Here is a 20,755-nt window from a genome sequence, read left to right as displayed (position 1 = left end):
CTTGGGGGAACTGTGGGTCAAAAAGCCAATATAGTTCGCAGAATTGAGATAACCTCTCACCTCCTCGTGATCTCACTGTATTTCAAACCCCATCTATTGCCTCGTTGGCGTCTTCTCAGACCCTCTAAAACCTCTTGTCCCCCCAAATGCCCTGGACAGCAAAAAGAACCCAGAGGTGTTCGGCGTCTAAACGAAGGTCGCCCCGGTCATAGGGTCCGGCCCCCGACGTACCCCCCGACTGCCAGGCGGAGCGCAGCGAAGCCGCGGGGGCCGGCCGGGTTCCGCGCGGAGGAAGGCTCAGGGCTGGACTGACAGCTTGGGGTAGGAGGAGGAGAGAGCAGGCGGCGCCGCGGAGGAGGGGAGAGCCGCCGAGAGGAGGGAGCAAGGGCGGGAGGAGACACATGCGCGCTGCCTGCCGCCGCCGCCGCCGCCGCCGCCGCAGTGCTTAGCTTCCCAGGGACAGGAAACCTTCGAGACCGAGCCGCCACTGCCGCCTCCCCGACTGCTCCCCATTCCGCGCGCCTGCCACACCCTCCTCCCCTTCTTCCAGTATTTTCCGGTGGGGCACTGCAGGGACTCGGCCCGCGCGGCAGTCTCCCCCTCCCGGGGGAAAGCTGTGACCCCCCCCGCAAGAGCGGCGGGGCGGGGTGGGGGGGCCCGGGAGAAGATGGCGACGCCGGGAAGCGAACCCCAACCTTTCGTCCCTGCCCTCTCGGTGGCTACTCTGCACCCACATCATCATCCCCACCACCACCACCATCAGCACCACGGAGGAACCGGAGCCGGCAGCGGGGTCGGGGGAGGCGGCGGCGGCGGCGGCAGCGGGGGCTTCAACCTGCCCTTGAACCGGGGGCTGGAGCGCGCGCTAGAGGAAGCGGCCAATTCCGGGGGGTTGAACCTCAGCGCCAGGAAACTGAAGGAATTTCCCAGGACCGCGGCCCCCGGGCACGACCTCTCGGACACGGTGCAGGCAGGTGAGAAAGGGCCGAGGGGCAGGCAGTGGGTGTGGGTGAGCAGCTGTCGCGCCTTCCTCTCGCCGCGGCCAGTCAGTTCTGGCTTCGCGGGGGGTCCTCTGGCGGGTGCTTTCCAGAGTCAGAACACGCGTAGGCGTGGGAGAGGCGGGCGCCGCGGAGGGCAAGGTGGCCCCCGCCTGGCGAGAGTACCGGGGTGCGCCGGGCGGCGGCGTCCGCGAGCGCGCGGGTCTCCGGCTCCCCGCCCTGCAGCGGCCGCGCCAGGGAAGTGGCGGCCGGGCGGGGAGTCGGGGGCGCGCGGTGCAAGTGGGAGGTTTGCGGCGGCCGTGTCGGCTTCCCGGGCCCCGCGCGGAGCCGGGGGAAGCCGAGCGCCGGGTGTGTGTTTCCGACCGGGGCAAAGCCCGGTTCGCGCCAGGCGTCGCCCGTCCGGACGGGGAAGCCGAGACAAAGGTGGCGCGCCCGGGGCCGACCCGAGGGCAGTGGCGTGGTGCAGCTAGGCCCCCTCGCGACATCACCGAGCGGTCGAGCAACTTGGTGCGGACTGCGAGGAGGTGCCAGCTTTCCTCTCCTGCGCCTGTGCGAGGGGAGAGTCGCTGCCGTTGTCGCCAATCCGAATGGGCAGCCACTTCGTCGGCTCGGCTCCCGCGTTTCTTCCCTTCAGCCAGCCGCCCACACGGTTCGGTCCTACAGCCGAGGCTCCCTGGTTCTCAGTAACCCGATCTTTGCGGGGGCCCAGGAGGGGACGGCATGGCATATTAAAAGAAAAGTAATTAAAGCGAGCCGGTTTTCCTGTGTGAACCCGACAAGTTGTAACTCGCGCCAATGAGCAGCCAGCTCTTTCAAGTTATGTCATGTATTGACATATTTCGGAGACGTCTGCTTTCTCTTTGGTAGTTGGGGTTACGGGAGCGGGATCTATAAACAGGAAGGAGGCTGGTGGAACTCGATTTGGGCCTTGGGATCCCTGCAGAACTGCCTTGGTTTCCGACCATCCGATTCAGCTCCCCCCGGGGCAGGGTTTGTATCTTGGCAAGCGCCCAACATTTCCCAGTGCAGTGGGTGCCCCATTTTGGAACCACTGCCCAGACCCCCTGGCTGTCATCACCTCTTGGGCTGAGTGTCAGACCCCTTGGATACTGGATGGCTCAACTCTCAGCTCCAGATCTCCCAGTTTCCTCTCCTGGGGAAAGAGAGGGGGTTGGGCGAGGGAAGCAAGGTTTTTGGAGTTAGGTTTCCAGTGCTTTTTGTTTTCGACTTCAAGTCAGTAAACATCTTTGAGCGTCTTAATGAATATTTAGAAAGAATAACAAGTTTGCTGGAGGCAAAAAAGGGCGCTTTAGGGTCATTAAACTTTGTGGTTTGGATTAGGGGTAGTCAGGAATCGTCAAAAAAGAGGGAATTTCCAGAGTTGAACTCTCAGCAGCTGGGGAGTCTCTTGATAGGACCTCTTAGTTACATTTTCTCAAGTGGAAGTTATTCCAAGAATTGCCTGAATCATTAGCTTTTAAAAAAAAAAAAATCTGTTGCTAAGTTCTACTTCCCTTTTGCCGTAGAGAATACCAGGGACTATGGTAGGATTGGGTATGACTGCGGGAAAGGGAGCTGGTGACGAATAATATATGTTTGCAGGGTCAGTGTTGGGTAGAGGGGTTTGAAAGTTGTTGGTCCACTCAGTTATGCAAACATTTATTCCCAAATTTGAGTGAACTTGGTGGGTCTGCTGTGCTGGCATTTCTTTGAGACCTGTTCTTTTAAAAGCAGGGACCACCTTTTTTTCAGTTAAGACCTTGCCACGTGAGGTAAATGCCCCACAATATTCCTTTTCTCCTCTCTTGCTTGGTTGGGGTGAACTTATTAGGTTGTGAGTTTTGCCAGTTTTTATTTGTGACCTTTCCTTGCATGTGTTTAAGGTTCAGAGAATTCTAACTAATTAAAAGTCAGAATCTTAACATCAATTTCCCAACAAAAAATGCAATATTAGGTATGGGATAGGGGATATCACCAATGTTTGTAGAAATGTAGGACAACTTGGAAAAGTTAAAGTGTATTTAAGGTAGCCAGCGATTTCATGGGAAATGTGAGTGCCCTGCTGTGTTCCAGGGTGGCTTCTGCAAAACTTTTTTGCTTCAGGTCAAAAGCTGGCTGTAAACCAAATGTATTCTGCCCTTTGTTCTAAAGAAGTATTTACTGATCACTGTTCTTTATTTGGAGGAGCAAAAATCAAAATAAAGCAAGAGTTAAATCACCCCCAGTTTGCACAGTGTTGACGTTGCCTGCATATGAAGAGTTCTGGCAAAGTGCAGAGTATGAGGAGTAAGACATACGATAAAGACAGTGGTTTCTCCTGGTTAATATTTAGTTTAGAATTTACAGAAGTTTACAGAAAAGCTCTTAAAATCAGAATGGCCCATGAAGATTCTTAAAGACCTGAGATGTAAAGTGCACTTTTTCATAAATTTTGTAAAACAGGGAGTGACATAGAAAGCTTTTTCTCACTGCTCAGTTGTATAATTCAGGCCATTCGGTAAAAGTAAACTCTTCTGGCTGCCACCTGTGCAGACCGCCACTCTTGGGCAATGTAACTTATCTGAACAGAGTTGAAAAGTGAGATGTAAATGCAGAAACATAGAGGCGGGGGGGGGGCGCTCAGGAAATGTCTAAACTCTATCACTAAAATGCGTACATATTTTTCACAGGGTAAAAAAAACCCAAAACTCGCAAGCCTTCGCTCATAGTGCCTCAGGCCCAAAGCCTATTGGTTTGCTCATATTTGAGTCAAACTAATCTTGTCAGGGTCCAGCCTTTTTGAAGGTAAGAAGGTTCGGCAAGAAAGCCTGACTTAATGCAGGTGTGGTGGCACAAGTGACACTGAATGGGAGAAGCGTGAACAAAAGAGCCATGATAAGGCCTTGGTGTGTTCACTTTGCAGGGTGCCAAGTACTTTATCTGCATTCACCCGCTCATTCCTCACTGGAAGCCTATTCATATCCTCATTTACGTTTGGGGAGGTTGCGGTTAAGAGTCAGGTAATAGGCTCAAGGTCATACCCCTACTTAGATGGTGAGCCAGTCATCGGACCCTGACGGTTTCACTTTGGCTTTTATGTTCTTGACCATGTTCCTGCGAAGCAGAGAAGAGGTCGAGAGGAGCGGAATCTGAGAGGCTGTTTGGGGGTTCAAGCAACCAACATTCATTCCTCAAGAACCTGCCAGGCCTTGCTAAGTGCCAGGCACTGTTTCAGGCACCGGGGATCATCAGAGAATTCCTGTATCCCTTCATACGGAGTTTCCATTCTATCTGGAGGGGGATGGGGAGGGAAAGGAGGAAATTGATTTTGCAGAATGAGTTGGAAGACTTACAGGATAAATATAATATTTTGTTTTAGAAAGACACATGCTGCCTGGATTTAAGGTGACATGAGGTAGCTTGTAACAACAAGAGCTCAAAAGATGACGCTTAAGAAATAGAAACTGACGCATAAAATTGGGCCTGATAAAAAGAAGTACAGACGTGCATCAAGAAAGCAAACTTTTTTTTTTAGTGCTGATTTATTAAGTGTGTCATTTTGGGATGAAGAAGTTCAAGGTGGTGTGGAATATGAGAAAAAGCAAATCGAAAAGAGGAGTAAGAAAAGAGAGTAGAGTGTCTGTCTCAGATTGATTGCAGGAGGTGCTAGAAAATAAAAAGGAAGCCCTTGGATATGATGCACAGACAGTTGGTGAGAATTGGTCCCATTAAGGAGAGTGTGGGGGGCGCCTGGGTGACTCGGTAGGTTAAGCGTTTGTCTTCAGCTCAGGTCATGATCTCGGGGTCCTGGGATTGAGTCCTGCATCAGGCTCCCTGCTCAGCAGGAAGTTTGCTGTCCTTCTGCTCCACCCCCTCCATTGTTCTATCTCTCTGTCTCTCAAATTGATAAATATCTTAAAAAAAAAACCAAAACAAAACAAAAACCAAGAAGAGGGTAGAGTGTATCATGGCAGTATCTTTTTGAGGTGGCTGGAAGCAGGAAAGAATGTACAGGAAATGAAGAGCCTACCCAAACAGGAATATTGAAGTCTGGCATAAAAGAAATGCTCACTGTGGTCCTGTATATACCTGAGTGGAAGGTATAGGAGATTGCAAGGTGAAGATAAGATGGGAATGCATGAGAAGGTAAGTAATAGTTCGGGAAGTCCCAGGAGCCTCAGAGCAGGTCAAGGTGAGATGCTGAATCGCACAGATAGACAGTGTCCGTGAAATTCAGAAGAAAAGGTCTTTTCAGTTAAGCCGCTTAGGAAAGACTTTCATAGCATAGGCATGGTTTGGGTCAGATTTTACAGGATGGATTAGTTTTGGATAGAAGTGCCCAGGAACATTCTGTGGTTGGTAAGATGTTTCTGAGATGTAGAATGAGAACCTGATGGCCTGAGATCTGTGAATAAAACAGAAAGAGAGGCATTTAAGCCTGTGCCTCTGGTCAGATCCTGCCTGCCCACTATCACCATGTAATGACGTCACAGAGACTAGGGCTCTTAGGACCTTTTATTTGAGGACTCTGGAGATGGCTGAGGCCTGGGACTTGTCAGTCTGTGGGACTAACACCCGAGTCTGTCTGAGCTAGCTCCCTCAAATGTCTATGCAGATTCAGAGAATCTTCTTGGAGATTTGTGGGCAGGCTTATCTGCTGAAGGCTGACGTTCCCCACCCCATTCCCATACTATAGCACCTGAATCCTTGGGATGTTAGCAGTCTTTAGTTATCAGAATTCATACAGAACTTGATAAAGTAATCTATGTGTTCTCAAAAACATGTTCTGTTCCATAAACAGAGAGTTTTCATTACAAATGTGATGAAACTTTTGAAATCATGTGGCTCCTTAAAACTTATGTTCTTTTATAGTGATACTTAGTTTCAGATTATTTTTCTGCTATTGAATTAAATATGTTAGTTATTGCTGTACCTATCATTTATTACAGTCATCAATATGTGAATGTCTGCATTTATGACATGTATCTTCAATCCTTTTCCATACATAAATGATCAGTCACAGCCTTTTCTTCCTATTTTTTTTAAAAGATTTTTTATTTATTTGACAGGCAGAGATCACAAGTAGGCAGAGGCAGCCAGAGAGAGAGGAGGAAGCAGGCTTCCCGCTGAGCAGAGAGCCCAACGTGGGGCTCAATCCCAGCACCCTGGGATCATGACCTGAGTCGAAGGCAGAGGCTTTAACCCACTGAGCCACCCAGGCACCGCTTTTCCTTCCTGTTGTTATTTTTTCTTCTGTTGATCAATTCCTTCCTTGCTAAGGTGTAGAAAACTTCTAATGGTGAAAGCTTTTAGAATATCAAAAACTCAGTATACGTGGTGGCTCAGGGTCCTGTCCAGATCCGCTTCATCTATGTGTCTGTGTATAGCAGAAACCGTCTCCACAAACACCCTGCTATTCTCAGTGCTTGCACTGTGGGCCGCTCTTTATTGAAGAGGCAGGAGCACACTAATCAAGTCTCTAGAATAATAGCATACAATTATAGGCCACAAAACCTCTGGGAATTTTTGGCCTGTGTTGGTTTATAAAGAAACAGCCCAGGGTTTGACCTTCATCATCGGGATGATTCTTCTGGATTGTTTGTCGGTCACTGCAACATCTTAAATTTGGTTTTTGGTGAGTGAAGGTCATTAAGCCAAAATTTGGCAGACCCAACATTTAAAATTTTTAATTTAAATTATTGATTAAAAAAAATTTCGAGTTCCCTTGCAAACTTAAATTTTTTCATGCTGTGGTTTAGTAACTCTCTGGTGGCAAGCATTTGAAAGGTAGATCCCTTTTGAAGTCTGTTAATCTTGATCAATTCACAGGTCAGTGTCCTTTTACTCTTGTTGTTCTTCTGATGTGTAGGAAGACTTTTTCTATCCTGTTGCTCAACTTCATCATTACTTGTTTTTAAACATAAGTTTTTCCCCTCTTTGTGTGTACTTTTCTATTTTTTCCTTTATATCTATCCATATAAACATACATAAGTACAAAATATGCAAAATAGAGAAATGTACATAAAAGTATAGATAGGTAGGAGGATAGTTAGATGACAGATAGTTAGATAAGCAGATGTTTTGCGTTTTGAGGGCCGGCATTTATTTTCTTACTTTCTCTCCTGAGTCAGTACCAGGCATGGACAGAGTATATTTTTCCAGAGACTTGGTAATTTAAATGATAGAAATGCTATTAATTCTACTTAAGTTGGCTGTGGGTTCATCAGTCTGGCCACATAACTTGCACTCTTGTCTAAGCCTCACAAAAACCTGTTTGTGACGCTACTTTCCAGATTTGGTTTAGTTCTTTGGAAAATTAGGGTTCTGCCTTACAGAGACATCAGGGAAACTGCCCTGGGTTGAGATTTGGTAAGGCCCCGGATTTGTGAACAATTTCAGTGATTGAGTCAGTTGTTGGGATTAAGGTAATTTGGTGTTAATTGCAGTGATTATTTCAAGGTATTATAATAATCTATCATAAAAGGTTTAAGGATCTAAGGCACAAAACCCAACTATATTCACATATTTCATGCCTTTATTTATGTGTAACCTATGGGAAGCCTAGAGGCTTCTTTTACTGATACTTCTGGCTTTTGTTGCTGCTGTTTCATGGAAATCAATTCCAGAATATGCAGTTACTCTATTTCGTATGTATTTTTTTTCTCTATGATGTGAATTGTTTAACCAAAAGGAAAAAAAAAAAAAAGGTTAGAATTCCAAGTAAGCCTTATTCAGGAAAACTAGGTCTATGCATGGAGACAAGCTTGAAGCACGCCTGTGTTTTCTTCATCTTAATTGAAGAGTTCAGTAGTCTTGCTTCCATCTACTGTAGTAAGAAGTCATGCATTTGGAAACCATCTGTTCCCACAAAGTAATTCAAAAATAAAGTGAGATTGTTTACATGAATAGAAAGTCGACGAACTGTGAGAATTTGGCTTTTCTTGCTTACTCCAGCAATGCAATGGGGAGAAACGCTTTTATCATCAGATTGCTCACTGTGTTCATAGTTTCTCCCCACCCTATTCCCCTTAACCAGTCACAGAGGAAGATTTAGGTGGATGGGGGGGGGGGAGAAAAATAATTATAGAAGAAGAATATTTGATTTCCATAACAGAAATGTTATATGTTCTTGCATGATGAGAAATTATTGCTCCTCTGTTAATATGCTGTTGGTTTACGGTTCCCAAAACTCTTCAGGACATTTTTGTCGCCAGCATCAAGTTCTGTGGGTTTGGAATCTTCTTTGATGTCGGCTTTTCTTTCTTTAGCTGTATTTCCTCCCTCTTTTTTGCTGGAGGGGGCCCTAAGACCTTGAGAGATTAACAGGGCCTGAGACCCCCAACCCAGTGAGTCTTGAATTTCCTCTTCATGTTCCCTGAGCGGACAGAAAGAGACCCCATCTCAGTTTTTTTAATCCTCTGGTTTCTCCCGTGGCCTTGCTTTTGGCAGCTGACCCCTATAGTGCAAGACCCAGGATTTTGCTACACAACGTGTCCCTCTGATATTCTTCCCTGTGTTTGATGTGATGCTGTCCAGCGTTAGGAGCAGTGCGAGTATGTCTGACCTGGCTCCATCAGCATAGCTCTGATTCGACTTGTTACCTCTGCAGGCAACAGTGACTCGGTCGAAGGACATCAGCTGCAGACTGTCGGACTAGGCTTTCCTCTGCATTGCCTTCATTTTGCTTTTCCAGGTCATTTCCCTCGCTTCCCCCTCTTGCCTGCCCCTGTCGGAGTCTGCTTCTCTCCCGCTCTCATTTCTTCCAGTACCCAGGCCAACTTAAAACACGCAGTCTCCCTGCCAGCCCTCCCTGCAGAGCTGAGCCCTGAATCATGGGTGCCCTCAGGGCACCTTTGCAGTATTTCCTTATGCCATTTTTGGTTAATGATTACCTTCCTCCTTTGGTACTTCTCCCTTGTTTAGGCTGTTTCTGCCTTTACTGCCTTGGAAGGTCCGGCCAGGCAGGGTTTTCTTTATTTTCATAGGCACCCTCTGTGCCTGTCACAGACAGTGTGAGGTCTCCGTCAGGGTGACCGTTGTGTCTGCCCTTGCCCACCCGCCGCCCCCCTGGAGGCTGTGCACTTGTAATCCATCATCTCAGGTCTGACCAGGTAATGGGGATCCTGAGCCTCAGTGCCCTCCCCTGCAGAGTGCGAATGACAGGTGCTCAGAATGGTTGTTACAAGGACAATGGTTATAAGGGCACTAGAACACTGTCAAGTGCTTTCTCCCTGCCAGGTCCTGCTCCTCATGCTTTAGGTGGAAATCTGTGTGTTAAATCTGTGGAGACTAGGTATCGCCTCATATGATTCTTGCCAAGGGTTCTGTTTCAACCACGGTAGGAACTTGCTAACCCCCGGCTCTTCTAGCTGTTACCTGGATTCCACTCAACCTCCTGTATCTGGTTCAAGCGCATCTGCTTCTGAAATGCCTTTCTTGACGACTGTGGCTTGAAGAGGGAGTTTAGACATCTAGAAAGCATCCGTTCACATCCCTCGTCCGAGGACTGAGGACCCCGAAGCACAGAGAGCTTAAGCCGCTTGACTTGACCAACATCACACAGCTGGGCCGTGGGTAGGCTCCTGAGCCAAGGCAGAGTCTCATAGCCTCGCAGCAAAGGGCTGTTTCTGTGGAGCCCGGAAGCTACCCTGGCACAGATGGACGACCTCCCTCCTTCCACAGAGTTCTTAGGTCAAACTCATCCAGACCAGCCATGTGGATGGTCCCTAAAAGAACAAAAAAATACTATGAAACGTTTAATAGTGTATGGTTTAAAGCCAGGGAGAATAAGCTATAAAACTAATCGCGGTTATAGATGAAACGTGTTAGTTGAGGATTTTACTGCATGTGGTTTGGGGGACATGCATGGGCCCCGGGTGAACTGGATTCAAAATACAGAAAGGTGGGCGTGTGGGGCAGTCCCTGGCCTACAAACGGGAGGCCCGCAGTGGTCTTTCATTGCAGTGTTTTTCTTGGAATACCTTTTCCTGTGGAAACAAAGCAGTAAGTGGTGGTTTGGTTCTCCTGCCAACCCTCTATTTAACCCTGACAGAGGTGGGCCTCCATATTAATGGTGGTTTCTCATTGTTTCTTTGGAAAAATGCAGTGGTAGTTGTAACATGAAATTCTGAATCTGGAGATCTTGCCATCAGGCTATGAATGAAGCTCCTGCCTCATGGGGAGAACTCTCTCCCCTTCATCCTTTCCGATTGGTCGTCAGAAGGTTTCCCTCCCCTTCTCCAGGTCCCCCGGTCAGTGGGTGTCCCTTCCCACTGGTATGGGGACAAGGGTTGGCATACGTCAGATGGTCGGTTCTCGCTCTCCTTGAGGCCTCCAAGCCGAGGAGGGGCTGGTCCAGCCGATGTTGTCAGAGGGAGACAGGCAGGGATTCAAACCCTTCTCTGTGTAATTTTATAACATTTTTTTGGTAATTTTATAAAAAATTTTTGTAATTTTATAAATTTTTTTTGTAATTTTATAAACTTATTTTATATATTATCTTCTCAATTTGTTAATTTTAGAATTTGAAGCAAGTTCCTGAATCTCACGGACCTTCAGGTTTGTAACTTGTGAGAAGGGAAAATACTTCTTACCCCTGAGGGCTGTGAGGATTCCTGAGAGAAGGTGCAGTGAGTCTGGCACACAGTGAGTCGTCAGTAGATGTCACTGGCCCTCATGGGTTCCTCTGGGATTATGCCATAGTTTTCTTCATTAAAAATAATTGTTGGGGGGCGCCTGGGTGGCTCAGTGGGTTAAGCCTCTGCCTTCAGCTCAGGTCATGATCTCGGGGTCCTGGGGTCGAGCCCCGCATCGGGCTCTCTGCTGAATGGGGAGTCTGCTTCCCTCTCTCTCTCTGCCTGCCTCTCTGCCTACTTGTGATCTCTCTCTCTCTCTCTCTCTCTCTCTCTGTCAGATAAATAAATAAATAAATAATCTTTAAAAAAAATAATAATTGTTGGAAATTGTTTGCATATTATTAGTCTGGGGCCAAGAGGACACTAAGAGTAGTGGCTGGGTCTCAGTCCTGGCTCCACCAGGACGTGGTGAATGCTGAACCTCTCTGTGCGTCAGATCCGCCCCCCTCTGCAGCATAAAATGGGGGTAACAATCATAGGATTATTGTGAGGAGTAAGTAAACGAATATATGTCTAAAGTGTTTAGTTCAATGCCTGGCATTGACCTTTGCCATCATTACTGTATTTCACTATCTTTAGGAAACAGATTCAATTTTATAAAGCACACACAAAAAAAAGCCACCTGAATTCCTGGAAATTTTGTGTCATTACAAAATGATTTTAATCCTCAGAAAGATTGAGTATACATGCTTTCGGTGTGTGTAAGCATTACCAATAGTCTCTGACAGTCTTTGGAAGGGCATAGAGTAGGTGTACTTATTATTCCAGCTCTAAATATTCTGAGCTGAATTACATGTGAGAAAACCCAGATTAGAGGGTGAAATGGTTTTCCTTGGGTTATGTTGCTAGCGGGTGGTTGAGCCTGGAAACCAGGCCTTCTGAGCTTTTAGGTGATTTCCATTCAGTCTTTAATATAACAGCCTTCTTAGGTCTGATTTGATTTTACCAGGATGGAGAAGTCCTGAGGGGGATAAGCCTGATGAGAAGAATGGGTTCAGGATTCTCCCGCTGAAGGATGGGGAACCATATACCAATGCCACACTGTGTATTGATGCCAAGAGTCTAGGACCCAAGGCTTATTTTTGGCCTCAGGATTGGAAGGGTGGGAATTATGGGGTGAGTCCTCAGAGGAGGGCTTGCCTTGTGGCTGTCTGGCTTGTGCAAGAGTCCTACCGCTGATTTAAGAGCTTTCTAGAATGGGGCGCCCAGGTGGCTAAGGCAGTTAAGTGTCCAACTCTTGATTGTGGCTCAAGTTGTAATCTCAGGGCTGTGTGAGATTGAGTCCCGAGTGAGGCTCTGTGCTGGGCATGGAGCCTGCTTAAGATTTTCGCTCTTCCTCTGCCCCTCCTTCTGCTAAAAAATTAAAAAATAAATAAAAGCTTTCTAGAAAAATAAATACATAAAAGCTTTCTAGATTAAAATAAATAGATTGCCTTTTTATGCTCTTGGCAAAAAACCATTTGTGAATCTTTTTACGTTTTGGCAACTGTTCTGAGGATGTGTAGCAAATAATTCTGTAAGATGTGAGAAGATGTCTATGAGGAGGCAAAGCTTTAAGAATAAATTTGTAGACTTAAATGTATCTGTTCTTTTCTCACTGCTTTCCTGGCATCCAGCATTCATTTTGTACTTCATTCAGGTGTTAATTCTTTAAAAGCCTTGTGATTGGTTCAGTATCATCTTGTAGTTGCTGCTAAGGGAACTGAAAGGGGCATGTCATCTGGGTCCAGGTTCTTTCAGAATATTTCTTTCTTTTTTTTTTTTTTTTTTAAAGATTTTATTTATTTATTTAACAGACAGAGATCACAAGTAGGCAGAGAGGTAGGCAGAGAGGGAGGGGGAAGCAGGCTCCCCGTCGAGCAGAGCGCCTGATGTGGGGCTCCATCTCAGGACCTTGAGATCATGACCTGAGTTGAAGGCAGAGGCTTTAACCCACTGAGCCACCCAGGCGCCCCCAGAATATTCCTTCATTTAGTCATCACGTCTATTTGGTAAAGTAGGTAGTGTCCTTGCTGCTGAGAAGGAAGCACGTTCCTTAGTAGGTTTGTGGATCCAGTAAAGACATAACCAGAACTGGAGTCCACTCCTGGGGAAAATGCTGGAGTCTCTTGCCAGGCTGTAGTCTGCAGTCACGGAGTATCTAGCACTGGAGGAATCGGCCAGAGAAGGGGATTTTGTAGCATTTTGACAGGTAGTCCGTGGGGTGACACAGAATGAAGAGCAGATCCACGAGTTGAACTCAGATTCTGGACTAATTTTTTCTTTTCCTTTCCTTTTCTTACTTTTTTTTTCTTTTTTTAAAGATTTTATTTATTTGTTTGAGAGAGAGAGCATGAGTAGGGGATCGGAGAGGGGCGGACGCAGAGGGAGAAGCAGGCTCTCCTGCTGAGCAGGGAGCCCAAGCTCAATCCCAGAACTCAAGGCAGAGGTTTAACCAACTGAGCCACCCAGGCACCCCTGGACTAATATCTTCCTCCCACTAATCTGAAAGTGGGTGCCAGGAATGCAGGTACACGTGTGGCACGTTCTGATCCTCACCTGTTTGTAATGGCCATTTATCAGCTCCCTTTCTGAGAACTGCATTTTTAGGCAAGTGACAATGACTGGTTTTAAAAATTCTCCGAGGTGTCTGTTGTGTAGAGATGTAAATACACATTAGGGTTTTTAATTTTCGTATTTTTGTGTAGGTAGTTCTTGGGCTTACCCTATATGTCCTTAATTTATCACAGTCTTCCTTGAGTTAATGTTGTATCACTTCATGTAAAATGTAAGAATATGTAATATACTCAGTTCAGTTCCACTTACTCTGTTCTTTGTGCTATTTTTACATATATTTTACATAAAATACATATTTACGTATATTTTGTATGCATTATAAACTTTGTAAACTGATTTAAACTACTTTAAAGAATTTAATAAAACTAGGCCTAAAAAACCTTATAGTCTTTTATTATGAAGGACTTTATAGTATGGAACCTAATTGAACAACCCATTTTAACTGTACTACATTTTATTCCCAACTATGAGAAATGAATGAAGACCCACTGGGTGAGTGAACAAGTAGTTTACTTTCTAGAACATTCTCTTTATAATATAAGTGTTTATATTCTAAAAGCCATTTTGTTAAGTGACAATCATTTATTTGGTTTCTTTTTTTTTTTTTTAAGATTTTATTTATTTATTTGACAGATAGAGATCACAAGTAGATGGAGAGGCAGGCAGAGAGAGAGAGGAAGAAGCAGGCTCCCCGCTGAGCAGAGAGGCCGATGTGGGGCTGGATCCCAGGACTCTGGGAACATGACCTGAGCCAAAGGCAGAGGCTTAACCCACTGAGCCACCCAGGCGCCCCCATTGACTTGATTTCTAAAAATGCATTTTATTTTGTCATACAGATCCTGCGATACATTCATCAATTGCTCTTAGAGTCTTAGGAGATCGAACAGCAGCCCATTTTAGCTAAAATGGCAGCTCGGCTTATGGCTGAATAACCAAAATTTTTTGTGTTGATGCAAATTGATCCAAATCAAAGGAATCTGATTGTGCATTTGAAGGCAAATAGGTACCTCTTTGTGCAGTTCCCTTGGAGGTGTGGATGCTAATCTCTGCATGCAATTTTAGGCAATTATGTTTTTTCTGGTCTTTAGAAAGCCTGGCTAAATCAAAGTTAATTTCAGTTGTACCAGTCATTCCCGTGGTTATAGTCTTGCAAAAGTCTCTAGCTCTGGTTTGTTCAGATATTTACAATTCATGCTTTCTTGTATCTGCGCAGTCCTTTAAAGGGTGCTGTGCTATAACTTTGAGAGTGTTAAAGTGCCAAGTCTGATCTATTTTATGAAACTCAGTTGGTGGCTGTAAAGACTTGCTTTTGCTCCCCTTCCACCCCCAACGTCCTTGATATGTTAATGAGGACTTGGTATCTCCGTAGGAAATTTGCACAGTGGGCATTCTGGGGTAATGTGCCCTGATAGAGCCCCTGATGTCTGCCCCTTGGAGAGTGAGTGACAAAGATGGGAGAACCCCGCTAAGTGCTTGCATAATCAGGCAGCCTGGGTCTCTCTAAAGTGGTTTCTTGGTTTCAGTGTGTGCCCTGGGCGCTCTCTCCGGTTTCTGTGTCTCAGACCCCCTCTCTGCTGTGGCAGCCAGGCAGCTTTGTTTGTATTCTCTTGACACCACATGGTAGATTGTGGTGATGGGCCCCATCGGTTTGGGATGAAAGACCTCAGCTTTCAAACGTGTCATTTTGTGACGTGTCACCCCCTTCCAGTTTTGAAAGAGAACATTTGGTCACGGTGGACACGACAAGACGTGCTCTTGGAGATGATCATGCTGAGTCCTGTCTGGTTTAAGCCTCTTGCCCTGGCTTAATGAAGGAGAGCATCTCCTGATTTGGATGATAAATCCTACGGTCACTCCACTCATGTGGGACCTAGACACCATCTTTTAAGAATAAAATGAAATGGAGACAAACGAAGTGACTTTCCCATCACCCTGTCCCCCAGCCAGTTAGTATGGGGTAAGGTCTAGAATCAGAAGAGCTTATCCTGGCCATCTCCGTCTACCGCCCACACTGCTGTCCTTTGAAGAAATGGCGGCGGGTGGCTGGTTTTTCTTTTTAACATTCAAACCGAGAAACCCTCACAGGAAGGTGTTTGGCATTTGTTGTTCATTTGAGTGGGCAAAATGCAGTACTCACTTTAAAATTTTGAAATTCAGCCTAGAAAGGGGTCTATACAAAATGCAGGCATGATTTAAATGGTCATAGCAACATAGACGAAGAGGTCAGACAGGGAGCTGGGGCTTGGGGGTGGGGAGGTCATTGCCTGGAGAAGCACGAGGTGTGATAGAAGCAGTCTGTGTCTTGATTGTAATGTTGAGTGCCCGGCTGTGTGCTTTGGTCAACACTCGGAAACTCTTAATAATGGGGGCATATTTTTTTTTATAAAAATTATACCTTAGTAAAATAGACCCATTATTCAACTTATAAGTAGACCATTTGCAATATTTGTTTTAGCCGTCTGTGTGCAGTGTGTCCCTGATTGACAAGCTGTTTCAAAACACAGAGTAATTGGGACTTGGTGGCTGAGTCAGTGCCTCCTGCTAGAAGACTGGTATTTCCATTGTAGTGGGCAGATTCTTTGATCTTCATTTTCTTTGTTTTGAAACAGCTTGTTAACTGTCTGTCTATATAGTCATAGTAATAAAATATTCTAAGTCCATTTATGAGTGGCATTTTATTTAATTGATAGTAAAACCTGATACCCAGTCAGGTTTTCCAGGATGATATTGGCTAATGAGGTCCAAGGCCCAAGAGCGTTTGTTGTAAACCCCTTGGGTAGCAGACACTGTGTAGACAGGATCCCAGTCTTCTCTCCAACCTATATGATAGGTGTCCTTTACAGATACTGAGGCTCCTGGATGTTAAGCAGCTTCCCCGAGACGCCCCCGTGGAAAATGGAGGAGCCACGGTTTGAATCTTAGTTGCCTAAGTTCACCTTTCCCACCAATCACGTGGTCATTTAGAAAGAACTGTCTTTTCCCAGAGAAAGTGGAGCTTGTTGGCCTTTCCTGGCTGTAGCCTGTAGCTCTGGGAGCATGTGGCCTATCACTCCCAGACTTCCAGCATTACAGCTGTGACCAGCAGGGCCCCTGCCCAGCCTCCCCGCATGGCTCTCTCCTGCCTGCCCACCCGGAGTCAGCTGCCTGCCTGCCGGCAGATCTGATGGGCCCCTGGAATCTGGCGCCACCCTGCTTATCCCACTGGGTTTTCCTCACACCCTCCTCTCGGCCCCTGGGCCTCCAGCTGCCTTTTCCTGTAATGTCCCATATGTTCTGGGTTAAGTGCCTCTTCTTCGCCTTTGATCGTACCTTTGCTTTCCTCTCTGCATTTGCCAAATAAAATAAAACCAAAACCAAAACAATAAAAACTAAAACTCCAGTACTCCGGTGCCTGTCAGTCACCCCCCAAATCTCAACTCCTACCTCTTCTGGGGTGTCCCCAGTCCCAGCCTCCCACTCCCCGTTCACCTCCCATCCTTTGTGAACTCCAGGCTTTGGGTCGGAAGCAGGTGGTTCACGGGATCGAGTTGTCCCTCAATTATTCTTTAATCTTATGTCTTCCCTTTCCAGGTCCCAACTCTGAGAAAGATAATGGCCTTATTTATTGAGTCCAGTGTCATGATGTGTACTTCAGGGGGCTTTTCTCAACTAATCCCCGAAACAATTATAGGAGGCAAATATATGTTTTCTCCCTATTTGGCAGATGAGAAAATCGAGGCCCAGAAAGAGAAATGTCCAAGTCCTAAGCGGAGAAACTGAGATTCAAATCCAGTTTCAATCTCACAGTTTGAGCACTCACATCTCACTCTTTACTGACTCCTTGCAAACTCCTTGAAGATGCTGGAGAAGAAAGGAAAGTGACATTTCCTGTGTCTTTCCTAGGGCATGGCATAGAGGAGGTCAGCTCATTTCCTCACATGGTTTTTATACCGGTGCTAAAAATTAGATTCATGGCCTCTAAAACCAAGGCTCAATTTAAATAATTTGCTCCAGGTCACAGAGCTGAGAAGTGGAGACATCAAAATTAAACCAGGTCTTTCTGCCCCTGGGAACACACCGCTTTGTGCATGAGAAACTCAATCTGTACTTCTTTCTCTTAATTCTGTCCAGGGCATTTTCTTTCTTTTTCTTTTCTCTCTTTTTTTTTTTTTTTTCCAAATTCTCCCCAGGGTCCAGCTATATATTAGTGAAACTTTTCAATTAGTTATAGGTTGATTGAAAAACACCAAGGTCCCCTTTATTCTGTTAGAGGAGCAGGAACGGATAGGGCATCTTCCATAGAGCAGGGTGGAATCCACCAAGAAGTTAGATTTTTAAAAGAGACGCTACAGGAGTGAAGATGAGGTGGAATTTATTCTTGCAGGGTATGGCAGCCACAGATAAACCACACTTATCTTGGGAAATGGACTTTATGTAGTGGAGCAGGAATGTCTAAAATTAAAAGACAGGAGAGGATGACTTAGGATTTCTGTTCACACTTTTAAGGTGCTGTGTTGTTAACCTACTCTCATCAGCCTGCTTCCCCACTTCTCACCACCTTTCTCAGGGACAGAAGTAAAAGCCAATGGTGCTTACCCTGGGCCCTGTCCTTGGTGGTTCTGTAGACCCTGAAATTCACCCAGAGAGCACCCTGAAGAATAATTAACTATTAGAAAACAAAACAAAAAAACAAACCCAAACAATGAAAAAGGAACTTTGAGTTCTGAATATATGTTACAGTACTTAGAATTTTGTTGATCAAAGCACACATTCTCCAACTGCTCAGTGTATCTCTGTTGTGTATCTCTGTTGTTAGTGTTAGTGTAAGTAGCCCAGTGGGATGAGAAGATAGGTCAGCATCAGGTCCAGTTCCTGATCTTGGAATAGTTTCTTCACTTTCGTTTCTATCAGCAGAGTGTTTCCGCTGAGTATGCTACATGCCAAGCGAACAGTTGTCCGTGGTATTCACAGCGATGTGTGTCAGCCTGAGCGCCAGAAGAGACTCAAGTGTAGATTCTTGAGTGATGGACACCAACTCTGTCTTCCACACATGGCCTTTTGTGCCGTGGGTAGCAGAATTGCTGGCTGCGTATACTGGGTTTTCTCAAAATGTGCCAGGTATGTCCTCACCCAGGGCTATCGATCCTCCTAGAATGTGCATGATACCAGGGCTTTCCCAGAATGAAATACCACAGTGCTCAGGTCACCATGCCTCTGTCACTGGCTTCCCTCGCTTTTTTTTGCTGGGCATTCCAAGAGGTTTAAAACTATGGTGGCTGTTTAGGTATTGGGCTTGGAGATCAGGTGATCAAGTGGGAAACAGATGGCACAGCAGTGTACATAGTGGCTTGGAACCACATTCAAGGCATTCCAAGTTGAGGTTCCTGCTTTTCCACTTACTGGTACGGTGACCTTGGGCAAGTCATTGGGAAGGCCCTGCCCAGTACCTATTTCAGAGGGCTTTTGGAACTTGAATATGTAAGGAGTGTAGAGCAGTGCCAGGCACTTGAGAAATACTCAATAATTATTAGCTATTATTACTTATCTCTTTTTTGTCTGCTTCTTTGTTGTCCTTCTCCCCCTCCATCATCAAATGCTGGCAGAAACTTTGTTTTTCTTTTTCTCTTGTAACTAGTATCCCTAGTTCCTAGGACAGTATCTAGCCCATGGTAGGATCTTATTAAATATTTGAGCTCAATAAATGAATAAAGTGGACGAGTGAACGAATGCCAGGCTCCATGCTGGGTGCTTCTGTAGTCGTAGAATGAACATGATATCTGCCTTCATGAAGCTGCCATGTTAGTTTGGTGGAGAGGAGACTGAAGATACATCATGGCCTATGGTGATGAGTGACACACAAGGAGAGAACCAGGGGAGACTATTTTGGATGACTGATACATGGCGTGCCTTTTTCTCTTCATCTCTTTGAAGACTTAAAATAGTTATTTGTGGGTTTCCCTTCCTGCTGTTTAAAGCATTTCCGTATCAACTATTTCCTCTCTTTAAACATATAGACCATTAAGTGCATGTTCTAAGATTTTTAAAAGGAAGATGAACAAACTTCAACAATTTTAAAGATTTTTTTTTTTTTTTAATTTTATTTTTCATAAACATATAATATCTTTTTATCCCCAGGGGTACAGGTCTGTGAATCGCCAGGTTTACACACTTCACAGCACTCACCATAGCACAAACCCTCCCCAATGTCCATAATCCCCCCCCCCCCCCCCCCCCCCCCCCCCCCCCATTAACCCTCAGTTTGTTTTGTGAGATTAAGAGTCACTTATGGTTTGTCTCCCTCCCAATCCCATCTTGTTTCATTTACTCTTCTCCTACCCCCTTAACCCCCCATGTTGCATCTCCTCTCCCTCATATCAGGGAGATCATATGATAGTTGTCTTTCTCCGATTGACTTATTTCGCTAAGCATGATACCCTCTAGTTCCATCCATGTCGTCGCAAAAGGCAAGATTTCATTTCTTTTGATGGCTGCATAGTATTCCATTGTGTATATATACCACATCTTATTTATCCATTCGTCTGTTGATGGACATCTAGGTTCTTTCCATAGTTTGGCTATTGTAGACATTGCTGCTATAAACATTCGGGTGCACGTGCCCCTTTGGATCACTACGTTTGTATCTTTAGGGTAAATACCCAGCAGTGCAATTGCTGGGTCATAGGGTAGTTCTATTTTCAACATTTTGAGGAACCTCCATGCTGTTTTCCAGAGTGGTTGCACCAGCTTGCATTCCCACCAACAGTGTAGGAGGGTTCCCCTTTCTCCGCATCCTCGCCAGCATCTGTCATTTCCTGACTTGTTAATTTTAGCCATTCTGACTGGTGTGAGGTGGTATCTCATTGTGGTTTTGATTTGTATTTCCCTGATGCCGAGTGATGTGGAGCACTTTTTCTTGTGTCTGTTGGCCATCTGGATGTCTTCTTTGCAGAAATGTCTGTTCATGTCTTCTGCCCATTTCTTGATTGGATTATTTGTTCTTTGGGTGTTGAGTTTGCTAAGTTCTTTATAGATTTTGGACACTAGCCCTTTATCCGATATGTCATTTGCAAATATCTTCTCCCATTCTGTCAGTTGTCTTTTGGTTTTGTTAACTGTTTCCTTTGCTGTGCAAAAGCTTTTGATCTTGATGAAATCCCAATAGTTCATTTTTGCCCTTGCTTCCCTTGCCTTTGGCGATGTTCCTAGGAAGATGTTGCTGCGGCTGAGGTCGAAGAGGTTGCTGCCTGTGTTCTCCTCAAGGATTTTGATGGATTCCTTTCTCACATTGAGATCCTTCATCCATTTTGAGTCTATTTTCGTGTGTGGTGTAAGGAAATGATCCAATTTCATTTTTCTGCATGTGGCTGTCCAATTTTCCCAACACCATTTGTTGAAGAGGCTGTCTTTTTTCCATTGGATATTCTTTCCTGCTTTGTCGAAGATTAGTTGGCCATAGAGTTGAGGGTCTATTTCTGGGCTCTCTATTCTGTTCCATTGATCTATGTGTCTGTTTTTGTGCCAGTACCATGCTGTCTTGATGATGACAGCTTTGTAATAGAGCTTGAAGTCCGGAATTGTGATGCCACCAACTTTGGCTTTCTTCTTCAA

At 45.5% G+C, this 20,755-nt stretch overlaps 1 protein-coding gene across 4 annotated transcripts in view; it reads left to right on the top strand.

Annotated features, from left to right (window-relative positions):
- The first annotated feature begins 393 nt into the window (after positions 1 to 393).
- LOC111146919 (leucine rich repeats and calponin homology domain containing 1) overlaps positions 394 to 20,755 on the top strand; it is a 190,776-nt gene continuing 170,414 nt past the window's right edge. For 3 of the 4 annotated variants that reach the window (XM_022502684.1, XM_022502683.1, XM_022502682.1), the window contains exon 1: positions 422 to 974. In XM_022502684.1, coding sequence (XP_022358392.1) covers positions 668 to 974 — 307 coding nt within the window. In that variant the 5' untranslated portion in view covers positions 422 to 667. The other variant, XM_022502685.1, reaches the window with a different exon arrangement.

Source organism: Enhydra lutris, unplaced genomic scaffold (genome assembly GCF_002288905.1).
Source record: "Enhydra lutris kenyoni isolate GAN:26980312 unplaced genomic scaffold, ASM228890v2 scaffoldscaffold15, whole genome shotgun sequence".
In the NCBI taxonomy this organism is placed as follows: Eukaryota; Metazoa; Chordata; class Mammalia; order Carnivora; family Mustelidae; genus Enhydra; species Enhydra lutris.
Note: the sequence above shows the minus strand (reverse complement) of the source record. Positions and strands in the feature narration are given on the sequence as shown.